Raw genomic sequence first — 20,434 nt, 5'->3', positions numbered from 1 at the left:
TCCGATCCATCTATCAGTGGATCCGTAAAAATCATGCGGACATCTGAATGGAGCTTTACAGGGGGTTGATCAATGACAGGGGTGTAATCAATGACAGGGGGGTGATCAGGAAGTCTATATGGGGTGATCAGGGGCTAATAAGGGGTTAATAAGTGACGGGGGGGGGGGGGGGGGGGGGTGTAGTGTAGTGGTGCTACTTTACTGAGCTACCTGTGTCCTCTGGTGGTCGATCCAAACAAAGGGGACCATCAGAGGACCAGGTAGCAGGTATATTAGACGCTGTTATCAAAACAGCGTCTAATATACCTGTTAGGGGTTAAAAAAAACACATCTCCAGCCTGCCAGCGAACGATCGCCGCTGGCAGGCTGGAGATCAACTCTCTTACCTTCCGTTCCTGTGTGCGCGCGTTCACAGGAAGTCTCGGCTCGCGCGAGATGACGCGTATATGCGTGACTCTGCGCAGGGCTGCCACCTCCGGAACGCGAATCTGCGTTAGGCGGTCCGGAGGTGGTTAAGCAGACTGTGATTGTCTATTGTTGTGACTTAGATGAAGATCAGATCACGTTTTATGACCAATTTGTGCAGAAATCCATATCATTCCAAAGGGTTCACATACTTTTTCTTGCAACTGTATAAATTGTACCTTTGTACCGGGACTACAGCCGCAGACTGTGTATTCTTTTGGATGGGTATTTGCAGTGGAAGAAGAGAGGTTCTGCTTCGGCGCAAAAATACCTACATATGTATTATATTTATTGTATTACTATGAAACAAAAATTTTAATCCCCGAAACGCGGTTTCTATTAAATAAGAAGAATCTCATCCATTAAGACTGTCTCCACCTGTGATTTTGGAGCCGAAAAACCTCTCTTCTTCCACTACAATAGAAAACGGATCCGTCCCTCATTGACTTTCAATGGTGTTCAAGACGGATCCGTCATGGCTATAGAAGACATAATATAACCGGATCCGTTTATGACGGATGCATGCGGTTGTGTTATTGTAACGGAAGGGTTTTTTGCAGATCCATGACTGATCCGCCAAAAACGCTAGTGTGAAAGTAGCCTTACCTGCATTCTGACACTCCGACAAACCAGCAGTAAAACACATTGACAGGACAGAATGTACTTTACTGCTGGTTTGTGGGAGCACAGCGTCAGAATGAACTCAGCACCACTTAGGCCTACATGCAGACGACCGTTGTGTGTTTTTGCGGAACGGCACGGACAGCCATTGATATAACTGCCTATTCTTGTCCGCAGAACGGACAAGAATGAGACAGGTTATATTTTTTGTGCGGGGCCACGGAACGGAGCAACGGACGCGGACAGCACACGAAGTGCTGTCCGCATCTTTTGCGGCCCCACTGAAGTGAATGGATCCGCATCCGAGTCGCAGTTTTTGAGGACCAAAACAACGGCCGTGTGCATGAGGCCTTACACTGTACACCGCTTACTGTAGTTTGGGGGTGACAGGTTTCCTTTAACCCTTTGATGCAAATGGACGTAGCTGTACATCCAGATTGCATGTACATTTCCTCAATCAGACGTACAGCTACATCCGGACACGATAAAGTGTCACAGCCCCAGAGTCTCCGCTATCACGGACAGCAGAGACGCTGGAGAAGTGGTCCCCTGGCAGCCATCGCTCTGGTTAGTCTGTGCCAGTCAGCGCTGTTTTCAGGCTTTGATCTCCCCCATTGGTAACACGCCAATTCTTCGTCACACATGGTGGCGTTTTCCCACCAGAGGAAATAGGAAGTTGTCCGTGTTCCTCAGGATGGTACACCTTTTACCCGGATTTTCGGGGGCGTTATTTTACATGTGAGGTCAGGGGGCAGCGTGCTGGGCAGTAGATATAGCATTTTCTCTGGTGTGTTCCTCACAAGACTTCTCTATAAGACTTCCGAAAACTGATGCCCTTACAAAGACATATACCACATAAAAAAAAGCCATAAAAAACGCATATAAATGCTCCATTCACACTTACATCAGAGTCTACAGCATTTTACATTTTTCCTGCAAAAACCATGACCATTAGATGCACCAAATGTGGATCTGTCAGGCACCAGCGGTATCCAACAAGTGTGAACTGAGCCAGATCACCAGGGCGACAATATTTACTGAGGACATTAGTAGTAATAATGCTAATAGTCTCCTCACACTGACAGGGAAGTGATACATTCAGGGGATACAAGGAGGTCCAGAAGATTGGGGCACATGTGGGTGGCGGCGACCAGCAGCCGGTACATGTGAACGGTGGGCACTGGGCAATGTGCATTGTGCATGCCTGCACCCAGGACTGAGGACACAGGGAGGGGAGCGCCCGGCATTAAAAATAGAAGAAGCGGCCAGCTGGGGGCGGGGCCGAGTGTCTGGCGCTGCTGGTTTGCGCGCTCCGCTGACGTCACCAGTGAACAGGCAGCGGGGGAGCCGAGCCCGTGGCCGGCGTTGTCAGTAGGTGGCGGGGCTAGCTGCAGAGCTGGGGAGGAACAGGAGCGGGGGGGTGAGCAGAGTGGAAGCGGCTCATGTCTGTGCGCTAGGCGGGGGCCCCAGAGCTCCTCGTAGTAGGACTGTGTGCTACCACTGTACTGCAGAGAGGGGAGAAGAGGGCTGCGCGCTGTGCCAGGGGGACCGGGAGCTGCTGCTTGGATGAAAGTTTGCTCGGATGTCGGTGCAGGGTAAGGAAGGCCCCTCACATTGTGTCCAGCACGGCAGGGGTTAATGATGAGCCTGTTGTGTACGGTGCTGCTGGTCCTGCTCCTCCTCCTCCATGTGTGTATGTATTCACAGATCCCGCACATCCCCACATGTCACCCCTATATATACAGATCCCGCACATCCTCACCTGTCACCCCTATATATATACAGATCCCGCACATCCCCACATGTCACCCCTATATATACAGATCCCGCACATGTCACCCCTATATATACAGATCCCACATGTCACCCCTATATATACTGATCCCGCACATCCCCACATGTCACCCCTATATATACAGATCCCGCACATCCCCACATGTCACCCCTATATATACAGATCCCGCACATCCTCACCTGTCACCCCTATATATACAGATCCCGCACATCCCCACATGTCACCCCTATATATATTGATCCCGCACATCCCCACCTGTCACCCCTATATATACTGATCCCGCACATCCTCACCTGTCACCCCTATATATACTGATCCCGCACATCCCCACATGTCACCCCTATATATACAGATCCCGCACATCCTCACCTGTCACCCCTATATATACTGATCCCGCACATCCCCACATGTCACCCCTATATATGCAGATCCCGCACATCCCCGTATGTCACCCCTATATATATTGATCCCGCACATCCCCACATGTCACCCCTATATATACAGATCCCGCACATCCCCACATGTCACCCCTATATATACAGATCCCGCACATCCTCACCTGTCACCCCTATATATACAGATCCCGCACATCCCCACATGTCACCCCTATATATGCAGATCCCGCACATCCCCGTATGTCACCCCTATATATACAGATCCCGCACATCCCCACATGTCACCCCTATATATACAGATCCCGCACATCCTCACCTGTCACCCCTATATATACTGATCCCGCACATCCCCACATGTCACCCCTATATATGCAGATCCCGCACATCCCCGTATGTCACCCCTATATATATTGATCCCGCACATCCCCACATGTCACCCCTATATATACAGATCCCGCACATCCCCACATGTCACCCCTATATATACAGATCCCGCACATCCTCACCTGTCACCCCTATATATACAGATCCCGCACATCCTCACCTGTCACCCCTATATATACTGATCCCGCACATCCCCACATGTCACCCCTATATATACAGATCCCGCACATCCTCACCTGTCACCCCTATATATACTGATCCCGCACATCCTCACCTGTCACCGCTATATATACTGATCCCGCACATCCTCACCTGTCACCGCTATATATACAGATCCCGCACATCCTCACCTGTCACCCCTATATATACTGATCCCGCAAATCCTCACCTGTCACCCCTATATATACTGATCCCGCACATCCCCACATGTCACCCCTATATATACGGATCCCGCACATCCCCACATGTCACCCCTATATATACAGATCCCGCACATCCCCACCTGTCACCCCTATATATACAGATCCCGCACATCCTCACCTGTCACCCCTATATATACAGATCCCGCACATCCTCACCTGTCACCCCTATATATACTGATCCCGCAAATCCTCACCTGTCACCCCTATATATACTGATCCCGCACATCCCCACATGTCACCCCTATATATACAGATCCCGCACATCCCCACCTGTCACCCCTATATATACAGATCCCGCACATCCCCACATGTCACCCCTATATATACAGATCCCGCACATCCTCACCTGTCACCCCTATATATACTGATCCCGCAAATCCTCACCTGTCACCCCTATATATACTGATCCCGCACATCCCCACATGTCACCCCTATATATACTGATCCCGCACATCCCCACATGTCACCCCTATATATACAGATCCCGCACATCCCCACCTGTCACCCCTATATATACAGATCCCGCACATCCCCACATGTCACCCCTATATATACTGATCCCGCACATCCTCACCTGTCACCCCTATATATACTGATCCCGCACATCCCCACATGTCACCCCTATATATATATACAGATCCCGCACATCCCCACCTGTCACCCCTATATATACAGATCCCCACATGTCACCCCTATATATACTGATCCCGCACATCCTCACCTGTCACCCCTATATATACTGATCCCGCACATCCCCACATGTCACCTCTATATATACAGATCCCCCACATCCTCACCTGTCACCCCTATATATACTGATCCCACACATCCTCACCTGTCACCCCTATATATACTGATCCCGCACATCCTCACCTGTCACCGCTATATATACAGATCCCGCACATCCTCACCTGTCACCCCTATATATACTGATCCCGCAAATCCTCACCTGTCACCCCTATATATACTGATCCCGCACATCCCCACATGTCACCCCTATATATACTGATCCCGCACATCCCCACATGTCACCCCTATATATACAGATCCCGCACATCCCCACCTGTCACCCCTATATATACAGATCCCGCACATCCTCACCTGTCACCCCTATATATACTGATCCCGCACATCCTCACCTGTCACCGCTATATATACAGATCCCGCACATCCTCACCTGTCACCCCTATATATACTGATCCCGCAAATCCTCACCTGTCAACCCAGCATCATCTTCCTCTAGAAATCTATTGCCATACCTGATTTTATTGTATTGACTCCTACATTGCTGAACCCAGTCACCTAAGACAGATTGCAAGCTCTTGGGACACCTTGACCCAACAATTAATTCCGAATATATAGTCACAAGCTGTGTTTGTATATGAACGTACATAGACATTGTGGAAAGTTAGGGTGTACAGTATTCTGCTCTGTTCACACTGGTGTCATGGCTTCCTTGTATACAGAATGCATGATGCCTCTGTTGTGATCAGTTTATGATGTGTCTGATGGATCCCTCATACCCGTAAACTGTTAATCTGTAACAGATGTGTGATTTATTTTTTATTTTTTTATGGATGATAGCATTTCCTAGTTCTCTAAAGTCTAGTAAGGCTACTTTTACACTAGCGTTAATATTTTCCGGTATTGAGATCTTTCATAGGGTCTCAATTCCGGAAAAAATGCTTCAGTTTTGTCCCCATTCATTGTCAAAGGGGACAAAACATAACTGAACAGAACGGAATGCTCCAAAGTGCATTCCATTCCATTCTCATACCGGAGAGCAAACCGCAGCATTCTGCGGTTTGCTTTCCGTCCTGGAATGCGCGAACAACGGATCTGTCATGACCCACAATGCAAGTCAATGGGGACAGATCCGTTTTCTCTGACACAATAGAAAACTGATCCGTCTTGACCATGTTAAAGATAATACAACTGAATCCGTTCATAACGGATGCAGACGGTTGTATTATCAGTAACGGAAGCATTTTTGCTGAACCTTGCCGGATCCAGTAAAAACGCTAGTGTGAAAGTAGCCTTCACGTCACCGTTTAGCTTTCAGTTCTTCTAATCCGTCAGAAGAAGAGAGAGGTAAAAAAACCGGATCCTGTTGCATCAGTTGTCATCCGTTTGAGCCATTTCCATCTGAGATCCGTTTTTTAGATGGAAACAAAAGTCCTGCCGCAGTTTTTTCACGTGTAAAAAGGCTACTTTCACACTAGCGTTATTCTTTTCCGGCATTGAGTTCCGTCCTAGGGGCTCAATACCGGAAAAGAAGTGACCAGTTTTATCCTAATGCATTCTGAATAGAGAGTAATCCGTTCAGGATGTCTTCAGTTCAGTTTTCTTTTTGCCTTTTCAGGACGGAGATAATACCGCAGCATGCTACGGTATTTTCTCTGTTCAAAATTCCGGAACACTTGCCGGAATGCCGGATCCGGCATTTTTACCCATTGAAATGCATTAATGCCCCAAGTGTTCCGGCCAAAACGGATCCGTTTTTGCGGTCTGCGCTTGTGAAAAAGATGAATACTGTATCCGTTTTTCCGGATTACACCGGAGACATGGATCCAGCATTTCAATGCATTTGACGAATGCCATCTGTATTGCCGCATCCGGCAGGAAGTACTGGCAACGGAACTGCCTGCCGGAATCCTCTGCCGCTAGTGTGAAAGTAGTACCCTAAGATAGCATTTCCTATTTCTCTAAAGTCTAGTAAGGCTGCTTTCTCACTAGCGGCAGGACGTATCCGATAGGCTGTTCAACCTGTCGGATCCGCCCTGCCGCTATTTTGCCGGACAGCCGCTCCGCCCCCATTGACTATAATGGGGACGGGGGTGGAGCTCCGGCAAAGCACGGCAGTGCACGGTGAGAGGCCGCCGGACTAAAAGTACTTCATGTCCGACTTTTTAGTCCGGCGGCCTCTCACCGTGCACTGCCGTGCTGCGCCGGAGCTCCGCCCCCGTCCCCATTATAGTCAATGGGGTCGGAGCGGCGGCAGGATGGATCCGACAGGGTGAACAGCCTGCCACTAGTGTGAAAGTGCCCTTAGAGGGAACACCCTGTGCTGCTCTCTGGGATGAGGCAGTCTTAGGTTTATTCTATCCAATGTGTGTTTTCTTTGTTCCATTCAGTGTTGAGATGTTCACCTAGCACCAGGCAGACACCTTCTATAGTTTCTGGGCCACAGAAGAAAGTGCCGAGTCGGAGTCTAGTAGAGCCATGGCCTTTACCACTGTTAGGAGATGAGTGGGTTGTGTGAATGAAGCATTCTGACACATGCTGTACTTTCCGAATGTCGCTGTATCTCGCCCTGATCTCCTAGCCCTGTACTGTGCTCAAGAGGGGGGAAGAATTCTGGGGAAGGGTCTCTTTTTTTTTTTTTTTTTTACCCCCAGATTAACCACTTGTGCTATTTATGTGTCTGTTTATGAGATGGGAAACATTTAATGTCGCACTCTGTTGATATGACACTGTCCAGATGGAATTAACCCTTAGACATCTATAGAGGAGACTTGTTGGACATTATGCCTGACTGTACGATACAGGCCATATACATTAGATATATGTCGGGCAGACTTGACTCTCGCTCGATGTCGGGGGACATAAGGATGAGGCAGTAACATTTCAGCTGCCTGATCCTTTTCTTCTTGAGCAGATGGAGTCTGCCAGCAACTTGCATGCTCGGCACACCTGTGTATCAGGGCATCGGGATGTGTATGGCCAGGCTAGGCATAGAAAGTCTTCTGTCTACATGAAACTATATCACAGCTTAGGTCAGTGATGGCTAACCTCCGGCACTCCAGCTGTGGTGAAACTACGACTCCCAGCATGCTCCATTCATTTCTAAACATCTTGGGAGTCGTAGTTCTACCACAGCTGGAGTGCCGGAGGCTAGCTATCACAGGCATAGGTGCTATTCACACTGCTGTTCCTGCTCTGTTTTGTACTAAGCCATAGGGCTGCCATAGAAATGCCATCATCCGCTGTACCTTTCTATCCCTCAGATTTCTGCCCGATTCCGCCTTTCACACTTGAGTTTTTCTTTTCCAGTATTGAGATCTGGCAGAGGATCTCAATACTGGAGGAAAACGCTTCCATATTGTCAACGGAGACAAAACTGAACTGACGGGAACAGAATCCACCAGAATGCGTTCCCATACCGGACCAAAACCCTCTGCAAGCAGCGTTTTTCTGTCTGGCTCGGGATGCAGAGTTTTCTCCGACTTAATAGAAAAACGGATCCGGCACCCATTGGCTTAAAATGGTTTTAGTGCCAGATCAGTCATTGCTATTTTAAAGATAATACAACCGGATCCGTTCATAACGGATGCAGACGGTTGTATTATCAGTAACGGAAGCGTTTTTTGCTGATCCCTGCCGGATCAGGCAAAAAAACGCATATGTGTAAGTAGCCATAGTTTTTAATTTGCTGTGTTTCTGAGCGAGGCCCCCCTCCTTCACCACTGACAGATCTGATATATACATCTCTAACCATTGGCAGCCATCAATCACCGGTGATGAGGCGGGGGAGTGCTGGATTCACAGGCGATTCTCCGAGCTGTAAAATGTTTTTTTTCCTCTTTCTATAATGGCTCTTTAGACCTTGGCATATTTTAACAACAGATAGGCTTTAAGCATTTACATGCACCCTATACAGTTGCCCCTTTGGCTAAGCTTGGGGGAGGGGAAGGGGGGATAGAGGTTTCAGGGAAGAGATGTAAGCAGTCCATAGTCAGAGATGGTGCGGAGGTGATTAGAGTTAGGGTGCATTCACACGACCGTAAGTGTTTTGCAGTCCGCAAATTGCAGATCCGCAGAACACAGATACCGGCCGTGTGCGTTCCGCAATTTGCAGACCGCACATGGCCAGCGCTGTATAGAGAATGCCTAATCTTTTTTGCGGGGCCACGGAACGGAACAATGGATGCGGACAGCACATGTTGTCCGCATCTTTTGCGGCCCCATTGAAATGAATGGGTCCGACTCCGCACCCGTTCCGCAAATTTGCGGAGCGGATGCGGATCCATTTATACGGTCGTGTGAATGCACCCTAAAGACATGGCTTCTGGAGTGGCTAGGCATGAGAGAGTTGTTTAGGGTAATGAATCTGTATTCTCTAAAGCAATGGTCCCCAACCTGTGGATCTCCGTCACGGCCTCATAGCCTGTGGTTATCAGGGCATGATTGGAGTTATAGTTTTGCTTCAGCTGGAGAACCACTGGTATTCTCTATAGGGGACATGACAAAAATCCGTGTCGCATAAAGGGAAACTGCCAGTCCGTTTTTTCATGCCCTCTCTGAGGGTAGCATGAAGTGGTAATATACGCGCTTATTCCAGCAGTCTGTCACTTATATGTGAATGTGCTACTTTTGTAGATCTGGCAGGTTATTTACTCCCCACCTAGCCCTATTACTGTACATAATGAGTAAGCTGTCACTCAGCGGCTGGAGGGTGGGGGATTCTGCATATCATAAATCCATGGGACCCCTGTTCACAGCTCCGGCATCGCCCTACAACAAATAAAATGAAAGTTGCACTATGCTGAATGTATTTACAGGTAAGTGCCTCTGAAATCAGCATGGCTGTCCTAGAAGTAGGGTGACCCTTTCCTTATTCCTATATTGCCCTTATGCTGTGCCCAAATGATGCCCATTGAGTGTCCTTTTAGCCTCTTCTGGGCTGGTATACTTGAGCTAATATAAAATTCAATAAAAGTTTGTTGGGAGAATTTCTTCATTCTGCCAGTTTTTTTAATTACAAAAGTCACAGATTTCGCACAAAGGTCGCTTTGCGCAACGGTTGGCAACTTTTTATAATTTCAAACCTTCCTTACCACTTTCCAGAAGAGTTGGGTGGGCTGACCAATGCTGCCCAACAGATTTAGCGTAACCTGTGCCAGAAAATAGGCATAGGTTATAGCTGTAGACTGTAGTATATGCCAGCTCCTCGCTGGTGTGCATGGACCTCCTGTGATGCCCACAGGCAGAGAAAAGTATTGGAAATGCCCTGAAACTTACAGGATAATGACCTTTATTTTTAGAACCCTGTAAATAGTTAGAAACTTGGGTGACAGTGATTATAACATAAAGTTTGTAAGAGCTTAAGAAATAACAGAAAAATAAGTAGATTTAGGTATATTAGAAATAAGCAGATACAGTCCTGATCAAAAGTTTAAGACCACTTGAAAAATGGCAAAAAATCATATTTTACATTGTTGGATCTTAACAAGGTTCCAAGTAGAGCTTCAACATGCAACAAGAAGAAATGAGAGCGAGACAAAACATTTTTTGAGCATTCAATTAATTAAATTAAATTAAAAAAATAACAATTAAACTGAAACAGGCTGTTTTTCAGCCGATCCAAATTTTAGGACCACATGCCTTTTTAAAAGGCCAAATTTGTGCAAAGATGTGGATTCATTGTCATTTTCTGTCAGGTAGTCACACGTTGTGATGGCAAAGGCAAAAAAACTCTCCCTTTTTGAACGTGGTCGGGTTGTTGAACTGCATAAGCAGGGTCTCTCACAGCGCGCCATCGCTGCTGAGGTGGGACGCAGTAAGACAGTCATTTGGAATTTCTTAAATGATCCTGAGGGTTATGGAACAAAAAAGTCAAGTGGAAGACCCCAAATTTTTCATCAGCACTGAGCCGGAGGATCCAATTGGCTGTCCGTCAAGACACTGGACGATCCTCGACCCAAATTAACAAAAAAACGTCTTCAAAGACCTCGTCTCCTTGAACGCCACAGAACTGCTCGTTTGGACTTTGCAAGAGAGCACCAAACATGGGACATTCAAAGGTGGAAGAAAGTTTTATTCTCTGATGAGAAAAAAATTAACCTTGATGGTCCTGATGGTTTCCAACGTTACTGGCATGACAAGCAGATCCCACCTGAGATGTTTTCTACGCGCCACAGTGGAGGGGGCGCTATAATGGTCTGGGGTGATTTTTCCTTCATTGGAACAATGGAGCTTCAGGAAGTGCAGGGGTGGCAAACGGCCGCTGGCTATGTCCAGATGTTGCAGAGAGCATTCCTCATGACTGAGGGCCCTCGTCTGTGTGGTAACGACTGTTTTTTTTTTTAACAGGACAACGCTACAGTACACAATGCCTGCAGGACAATGGACTTCTTCCAGGAGAATAACATCACTCTTTTGGCCCATCCTGCGTGTTCCCCTGATCTAAATCCAATTGAGAACCTTTGGGAATGGATGGCAAGGGAAGTTTACAAAAATGGACAACAGTTCCAGACAGTAGATGGCCTTCGTGCGGCCATCTTCACCACTTGGAGAAATGTTCCCACTCACCTCATGGAAACGCTTGCATTAAGCATGCCGAAACAAATTTTTGAAGTGATAAACAATAACGGCGGAGCTACTCATTACTGAGTTCATGTTTGGAAGTTGTATTTCTGTTTTGGTGGGGTTTAGTTTTTTTTTGGAGGTGTGGTCCTAAACTTTTGATCAGCTGAAAAATGGCCTGTTTCAGTTTATTCGTTGTTTTCATTAAATTGAATGCTCAAAAAATGTTTTGTCTCACTCCCATTTCTTCTTGTTGCATTTTGAAGCTCTACTTGGAACCTTGTTAAGATCCAGCCATGCTAAATATGATTTCTTGCCATTTTTCAAGTGGTCTTAAACTTTTGATCAGGACTGTATCTGGAGTCAATGTAGTTGATTGAGCTTTTCTTGATTGTTGATGGAGGAAGACAGGACGATACAGGTACACGGTGATACTATAGGCTAAAGAGAGAAGAAAGGGGATCAGGAGGGCAGGCGATATTCTAAAGTCTATGACTAGCTTTAAGCTACATAGGGATTTATGTAATTATTCTGTTAGAAATGTGAACTTCACTGCCCTTTCTATTAGTGTTCATGCACCTTAGGGGACGACTACACAATCAGGTTTCCTGATGCAGTTTTGGAAACCAAAACCAGGGGTGGATTAAATAGAGAAGTCGTATCTGCCTTATATACTGTATTTTTTATGATTTGCTCCTAATTGTAGCTTCCAAAACTGTATGCAGAAACCTCACTGTGTGGCTGTACTCTTACAGTAATTGCATAATTGGTGAATACAGGATTGTAAGTGGTATCATAGGAGGCCATTTCTGTGGTTATTAGGCTCATCCCATGAAGTTTTGTATCATGGAGAACACTTGGTTAATACATGATTGTTTGTAAGTGGTATCATAGGAGGCCATTTCTGTGGTTATTAGTCTCATCCCTTGAAGTTTTGTATCATGGAGAACACGTGGTTCATTTTGTTTTGGTCACATTGGAGCCTTTATATTAAAAGACTGTTTTGTTCTATGCTGTCCTTTACATCTTCACAGCACAGTCTTGCACAAATGCAATATTGCTTTGTAATTAAATCTAAATCATGTGGCCAATGATTCACAAGATTGGAAAGTCTGAGAGTCGCTGTACTAGTCTCTGCTGTAATAGTGGGAGGTGAGAGAACAGTGAAGCTCTTTTCTGACTCTTTTGTATGAATGGATGGTGATCATGCAACATACATTACAACATTACCTGCATGCGCAGACTTTTAAAAATGTACATAAATACCGGATCCGTTTTTACGGATGACACCGGAGAGACTGATCCGGTATTGCAATGCATTTGTGAGACTGATCTGGATCTGTCTACAAATGGTTTCCATTTGCCGACGGCAATCCAGCAACGCAAGTGTGAAAGTACCTAGTAATTGCAGCATTTCAGTGGTGCGACTAAAACAGTGTTGCTAGGTGTCCTCCGTCTCCTATTTTCTATATACAGAAGACGGAGGACATAGTAGTGGGCAGTCCCGAACGCTGCATGCGCGCTCCCGTCGGACTGGGATAGTGCAGATATTTGCGATAAAAATTTGCGATCAACTACTAAGGAGGCATATTTAAGTCTGGGGAAAGCCGATTGGTTGGGATGAGGCTGCGCGTTCCCAAGATGAGCTGAATGAATTCTGGGTAGTTAGGGAGGGAGGTCTTAGCCTCAGGGTAAGGGCATTGGCGGCCATCTTGAGAATATAGTCAGAAAGAAGTCTTGTGTGGAGGGGTTGCTATGGACGGAATCTTATTAAACAAGTGGTATGTGAACACAATAATTAGTGATTATGGATTATCACCACAGCAGCAACAATATATATGAAAAATGAATTTTGAGTGAAAATATGACGGTTATCCTATAAGGCTATGTACACCTTTTGGAGACTTTTTTTTTTTTTTTTTTGATGGCATTGTACTCATTTTGAGCCAAAAATGTTTTTTTCAATTGATCTTTATTAAAAATATTGAGCCATTTTCCCTGCACAGCTTTGAGTTTATCTAGTAGCTGATCCTGAGTTCTCTCTCTGCTGGTCAGGCAGGTAGCTGATGGCTTTTTATCTCTGACCTTATAAACACTGATTATAGCTCAATCCTGATTCTACTGCTGTGAATGTGGTGTAAATAAGTGTTTATGACCTTTTTAGTAATTTAGAAATGAGGGTTATTAGGTGACTGGCACAAAGTGAAAGCACCATTCACCCAGCTCGAAAAACAGTTAAAACTTTGTGAGAGAACGGCTCAATATTTTAACAAAGACCAATTCAAAAAAATTTTGGGCCCAAAATGAATAACATGCAATCATAAAAAAAATTGCCTTTATTGGGTTTATAGCCTTTTAATGCATTAGATGATCCAGTCAGAATGTATTTATTCGTTAGTCATTATATAGTAGATATTTAGATGCTGGAACAGGAAGACTGCCTATCAGAAGCAAGGGGTTTTCCAGTGCACTTGAGGCTGAATAAAGCGACACTGTAAGCATACATTTCTTTGAGGTCTGCAGATCATGCTCTTTATCACCACTTATCATGAACAGACTATGGGAGACATTTATCAAGTCTGCCAGTTTTGTGGTGTAAGAATGTCGCAAGTGATGCCCGCATGGGACAGTTGGGGCATTTTTTGTGACATCTGGTGAGCCTCGTCACTTTTAGAAGTGGAGTGAAAAGTGGATTTCATATTATAACACCATTTAAAGGAGTTCTCAGTTCAGCAAATGGCATTTGTCACATAGATAAAGTTAATACAAGGCATTTTAAGGGGTTGTCTCATCATAGACAATGGGGGCTTTTCGCTAGGATATGTCCCCATTGTCTTATAGGTGCGGGTTCCACTGCTGGGAGCCGCACCTATATCAGGAACTGAGCCCCGTGGGAGTGCACCGTGCATGACCAGCCACCGCTCCCATTCTCTTCTGCTATTTTCGCCGGCCCCATAGAAAATAATTGGAAGGCGGCTGCGCATGCGCAGTGCGCCCTCCTTCATTTTCGAGGCTCCGTTCTCTATATAGGTGCGGGTCCCAGCGGGGACCCACACCTATAAGCCAATGGGGGCATATCCTAGCGATATGCCCCCATTGTCTATGATGAGACAACCCCTTTAAGCCTGTATTACACTGGCAGATTTTCTTGATTTGTAGTAATGCTCGTTAGCAATCATCGGGCAGTGTAATACTGCCGCCGATTTAATGAAGGCAGGCAATTGTGATCTTTCAGCATGTAATAGCAGCCGGATCCTCCGCTAGCGAGCAGAGGATTGCTTCCTTCCTGAGAATCGCCTGCAGAATCGGGCTGTGTAATACAGCCTTTACTAATGTATTGTGATGGTCCATATTGCCTCCTTTGATGGCTGGATTCATTTTTCCATCACATCGTACGCTGTTTGTGAGAAAAATGAATCAAGCTAGCAAAGGAGGCAATATGGACCATCACAATACATTAGTAAGTGCCACATGTCAAATCCCCGCTGATCTGTTATTGATCACCTATCCTGAGGATAGGTCATCAATAGTAAAAGTCCAGAAAACTCCTTTAAATTTTTTGTCTACATGATAAATGCCATTTGCTAAAGTGAGACAACCCCTTTAAAGGGGTTATCCGGGTTCAGAGCTGAACCCGGACATGCTCATAATTTCACCAAGGCAGTCCGGCTGACTTGAGCATCGGCTCAAGTCAGGGGGACTGCCCTGGTGAAATTATGGGTATATGTCAGGGTTCAGCTGTGAACCCGGACAACCCCTTTTAAGTAACATTTATGATGTGTGACATTTTAAAAACGGACAAAGTTGCATCTCTAGTCGCCAGGCAACCTGGTGTACTTTTACGGACATCGGTGTACGCCACATTGCACTTGCACCAAGTATATTATTGCTGTGCGCCATTTCATAAATTTGGCACAACCTCACAAAGCAAAGACAGACTTAATACTGACATAAAAACCAGCACAAATTCCCCCCTATGTTTATAACCTATATGATGAGCGATTACTTATTGCTGAGGTGCGAACATTCAGTGAAGGTTTGTGCAGAAATCACAAGGTAACAGTGGTGAAGAGAACTACCACTTTTACAAAACCGTAAAATGTAATTCATATGCAACAAGATAGGATTTTGGTATCTTAGTTCAAATACCTTTCATAGTTCCAGATGGCGATATCCAGATTCCACTGGCTGGCTCAATGTTGTCGGTGGTCGGTCTGCTGGCTGGTGTCAATGTTGTCGGTGGTCGGTCTGCTGGCTGGTGTCAATGTTGTCGGTGGTCGGTCTGCTGGCTGGTGTCAATGTTGTCGGTGGTCGGTCTGCTGGCTGGTGTCAATGTTGTCGGTGGTCGGTCCCCTGGGTGGTGTCAATGTTTGCCGGCGGGCTGTCCTCTGGCTGGTATCAAGGTTGTCGACGGTCACTGGCTGGTGTCAATGTTGCCGGCGGGCTGTCCTCTGGCTGGTGTCAATGTTATCAGAGGTCGGTCGGTTGGCTGGTGTCAATGTTGTCAGAGGTCGGTCGGTTGGCTGGTGTCAATGTTGCCAGCCGGCGATCCGCTGCCTGGTGTCAATGTTGCCAGCCGGCGATCAGTCCGCTGGCTGGTGTCAATGTTGCCAGCCGGCGATCAGTCCGCTGGCTGGTGTCAATGTTGCCAGCCGGCGATCAGTCCGCTGGCTGGTGTCAATGTTGCCAGCCGGCGATCAGTCCGCTGGCTGGTGTCAATGTTGCCAGCCGGCGATCAGTCCGCTGGCTGGTGTCAATGTTGCCAGCCGGCAATCAGTCCGCTGGCTGGTGTCAACGTTGCCAGCCGGCGATCAGTCCGCTGGCTGGTGTCAACGTTGCCAGCCGGCGATCAGTCCGCTGGCTGGTGTCAATGTTGCCAGCCGGCGATCAGTCCGATGGCTGGTGTCAATGTTGCCAGCCGGCGATCAGTCCGATGGCTGGTGTCAATGTTGCCAGCCGGCGATCAGTCCGCTGGCTGGTGTCAATGTTGCCAGCCCGCGATCAGTCCGCTGGCTGGTGTCAATGTTGCCAGCCGGCGATCAGTCCGCTGGCTGGTGTCAATGTTGCAGCCACACAGCATAAATGCTGCAGATTTTCCACAGCAGAATTGCATGTATGAAATCCACAGCATTTAAAGTAGCTTGGAAGTGGGTGCAGATTTTAAGTTCACAGCATATAAATTTATGTTGCTCATTTCTGCTTTAGATTTTACCCTTTGCAATGCAGAGAGTGATATCTGTGGCAATGTGGCAGCATAGCCACGGTATTTACAAATTTTGCTGCTGTGGAAAACTGAGACTGTTCCCTAGATGGCACGTGACCGACCACTGAGCCTTTCTGCCGTAGGGGACCAGAAGGAGCAGAGAGTATAGCCCCTTCACTGGAACAGAGCAGCGTTGAGTAGGTGAGTGACTCCCCCCCCCCCCCCCCCCCCCTTTCATTTAGACACTCTTCTGGGCCTTTTTAAAGTTTGTTGGGTCAACCCCTTTAAGAGTTTAATATGGTGCATAACTGTTATCTAGTGTTCATTTTGAAATTCTTCCACCGGTGCCTCCTGACTGAGGAATCTAAACAGTCTTCTGTCTTCTCCATATACTGTTACCTTCTAAACACTGCCAACTTTCAGAGACAGGATCCTGAATGGAGACAGAAGCAGTTTTGCCAGAGATGCTGAACAAGGTCATAACAGTTTTGTGGAGGTCATGGCCTTTTTTTATTCCATAATTGTCTCATTGTTAAAGATGGGATAATGGATCCTCTGCTATGAACTATTAAGGCCCCTTTACATGAGTAGATAATTGTTTAAAAAAAAAATTAAATCGAGCGAAGGCAATCAATTATTGAGTGGTGTAAAAGCATTGAATGATCAAATGACAAGCGATTGTTTGGTTTATTGTTCTTATGGCCGCTGATGTACACACCTAAATCATCTTTAGTCCTCCAGAGTCCTACAAGTGTAAACAGGTATCACTTACAGCACAGACGTTTCTACAGTGGGTGTGGAAAGGAAATGTTTGCCTGATGAGCGATCTATAACGTGATCGCATTCAGAATTTTTTTTATACCAAATTCTGCGCATATGAAGGGTTGTCTTTCGAACGCGAACACCTTGTCCATTGCACGATTGAATCAATTATCTAATAGTGTCCATTACCATTTAAAAGTTCAAGTCTCCTAGATGAGAGTTGCTGTAACTCCAAGAAAAGCTCTGCAACCTGTGTTCATAGTAAAGCACTATAGGACTTCACTGTAACGGTCACGTACACACACACACACACACACAGGGGGAAGAATAGTGACCACTGCGCTCCACCCTCACCCCTGGCCCTGCCTACTTGCCTCACGAGTCCTGATGACAGGGGACAACTGGACGACAGTCCCTAACTTAGGATACGTGCAGGGAAGACAGACAAGACAAAATACGGAACATGAACGGACCGGGTCCGAACCAAGAGAGCTACGCAGTACAAAGGGTTAAGCAAAGAATGGTCAGGAGAAGCCGGGGTCAAATACCAGGAGAGTAGAGAAGTACCAGAGGAGTCCTAAGAGAGTAGTCAGGTGGGAGCCGAGGTCACAATGCCAGGATGGATGCGCAGTACAGGAGGAGCAGGCAAAAGGATCGTCAGGGAACGGAATCAGGTGAGTATTCAGTAGTCCAACAAATAGCCAGGAACCTAGAAATTAACAGGCAACCTGTGGCTAGCAGGCTGCCTGTATTTATAGTGGGGAGTGAGGGTCATGTGACGTGGCCAGCGTCACATGACCGACAGACCAACCAGTTGAGCACCGAGTGATCAGCTCGGCGCTCAAGGCAGACTTAGGAGCAGGGAGCCACCCAGCAGTAAAGCCGCCCTGGGAATGAGGTCAAACACAGATCCTCATTCCCAAAGCTAAGCAACAGTTCTGCAGGCAATGGGGGACCGAGTTACATTCACGATGACTTATAATATTACTTTAACCCTTTAGTGACCACCCATACGCCTTTTTACGGCGGTCAATAAGGGGCCTTAGGCTGGGCCGCCGCCTATTCACGGCGGCCTGTTGTAAGCACTACATGGGTCCCCCGTGCAGCGGAGAGCGGAGGCTCGGCTCTCGCATAAGAGCAGCACTCCTGCTCTAACATCCCCAACCGGCAGGAGTGGCTATGCGGACTGTTTAACCCCCTTACAATGGCGCCCGCTGCGTGTAAGCGGTGACCGAGGGAGCGGACTCCCTCAGTCTCCAGCACCCCGCAAGTGAGATGGTGGAGGTGCCGATGTGTGTGTAGGCCCCAAGCCTGCCTTCTGTGTTTCCCAGTAAAGCACTGATCTATATATATAGGGATAGTTCATTGTTTTTTAAAAGCAATCAAAAGATTGCCTGATATAGTCCTCTTGCTGGACTATTAAGTGGTTAAAAAAAAGTTTAAAAAAAATAATTCCAATAAAAAAAAAGTTTTTTTCCTTTGAAAATACAGTTTTCAATGGAAAAAAATAGCAAAAATAAAATCTCCCCCACATGTGTGTGTATTGCTACATCCATAACATCCTGTACTACACAAATATCAAGTAAGTTATCCCCTACGGTAAACGCCATAAAAACAAAACAAAAAGAAAAAACACAATTGCTAACGTCTAAATTCTTAGTCACCACCAAAAGAACTTAATAAAAGCGAACACATACCCCAAAAGGATAACAATGAAAACTACAAGTCGTCCCGCAAAAGTCAAGCCCTCACACAACTCCATAGAAAGAAAAATAAAAAAAGTGATGGCTCTTGGGATGGGGCAATGCAAAAAGATTTTCTTCTTTTTAACAAAAGGTGTTTTATTGCACAAAAGTAGTAAAACGTAAAAAAAAACTATATGTATTTGGTATCGCTGTACTGACTCAGAGAATAAAGTTGATATATTATTTATGGCAAAAAATGAACGCCGCAAAATTTATAATGTAAAAACTCAGTGGCAGTATTTCTTTTTTTTTCCCCATCTCCCTCCTAGAAAGAGTTAATAAAATTTTTTTGCAAAATGGCGCCATTAAAAACGACAACTTGTCCTGCAAAATACAAGCCCTTATACAGCTACATAAACGGAAAAATAAAAAAGTTATAGCTCTTGAAAGGCGATTGTGAAAAAAGGAAGAAAAACGCTTGGTCAGTAAGGCCCAAAACAGGCTGGTTACTAAGGGGTTAACCTGCCATGATCTTTACATATTAAAACTGTGTACCTGTCCTTTCCATATGGCAAGTATTTGTCTCCCTATAAACTAATTGAGAGTAGTTTGCCACCGGTCTTTTCTCTAGAACTATACAGCATCACCCTGTGGACAGCGTCAAAAGGATGCTGTTAACTCCGCCAGAAGAGAACTGGGAAACAAATACTTTTGGGAGTAGTAACTATGAATTAAAGGGGCCATAGGAAGAAAAAAAAGCTGAAAACTTGGGGCTGGTGGGAATAAGAACATGTATGCAGTTTTAATGTGTAAAAGTCATGACAGGTCCTTTCAGCAGGTGTCCTACTTCATTTTAGGGTCCATTCACCCGCCGTAAGTGTTTTGCAGATCCGCACATGGCCGGCACTATAATAGAAAGTGCCTATTCTTGTCCGCTATTGCGGACAAGAATAGGACATGTTTATTTTTTTTTATTTTTTTGCAGAGTCGGGGACTTGAAGTTCAGGGCCGCGGAACGGATGTGTGGATGTGGACAGCACACTGTGTGCTGTGCACATCTTTTCCGGCCCCTTTGCAAATGAATTGGTCCGCACCTGTTCCGGCATAATTGCGGAACGGATCCGGACCATTCATACGGACGTCTGAATGGAGCCTTACTTGTACTCTTCATAGAAGAGCCATGCTAGAAGAGCCTTCATAGAAGAGACTGCTTGTGATCAAGCGTTAACAGATGCTTCACATGACTAGAGACCCTTCATGACAGCAGTTGGCTGCCCATTGGTTAGAGTCTCCAACTCATTTACTGCGAAGGTTAAAATATTCCTTAGGCCGAATGCACGCGGCCGTGTTCTGCGGCCGTGAGCGGTCCGTGATATCCCGGCCTGGATTCCTGCTGA

At 46.2% G+C, this 20,434-nt stretch overlaps 1 protein-coding gene across 2 annotated transcripts in view; it reads left to right on the top strand.

The window, feature by feature from the left end:
* Window positions 1-2,421: 2,421 nt before the first annotated feature.
* GRAMD4 (GRAM domain containing 4) overlaps window positions 2,422-20,434 on the top strand; it is a 150,190-nt gene continuing 132,177 nt past the window's right edge. For both annotated transcript variants that reach the window (XM_040412259.1, XM_040412250.1), the window contains exon 1: window positions 2,422-2,681. In XM_040412259.1, the coding sequence (XP_040268193.1) occupies window positions 2,653-2,681 (29 nt within the window). In that variant the 5' untranslated portion in view covers window positions 2,422-2,652. The remainder of the gene's footprint in view (window positions 2,682-20,434) is intronic.

The sequence above is a fragment of the Bufo bufo genome, chromosome 1 (genome assembly GCF_905171765.1).
Source record: "Bufo bufo chromosome 1, aBufBuf1.1, whole genome shotgun sequence".
NCBI lineage: Eukaryota > Metazoa > Chordata > Amphibia > Anura > Bufonidae > Bufo > Bufo bufo.
Note: the sequence above shows the minus strand (reverse complement) of the source record. Positions and strands in the feature narration are given on the sequence as shown.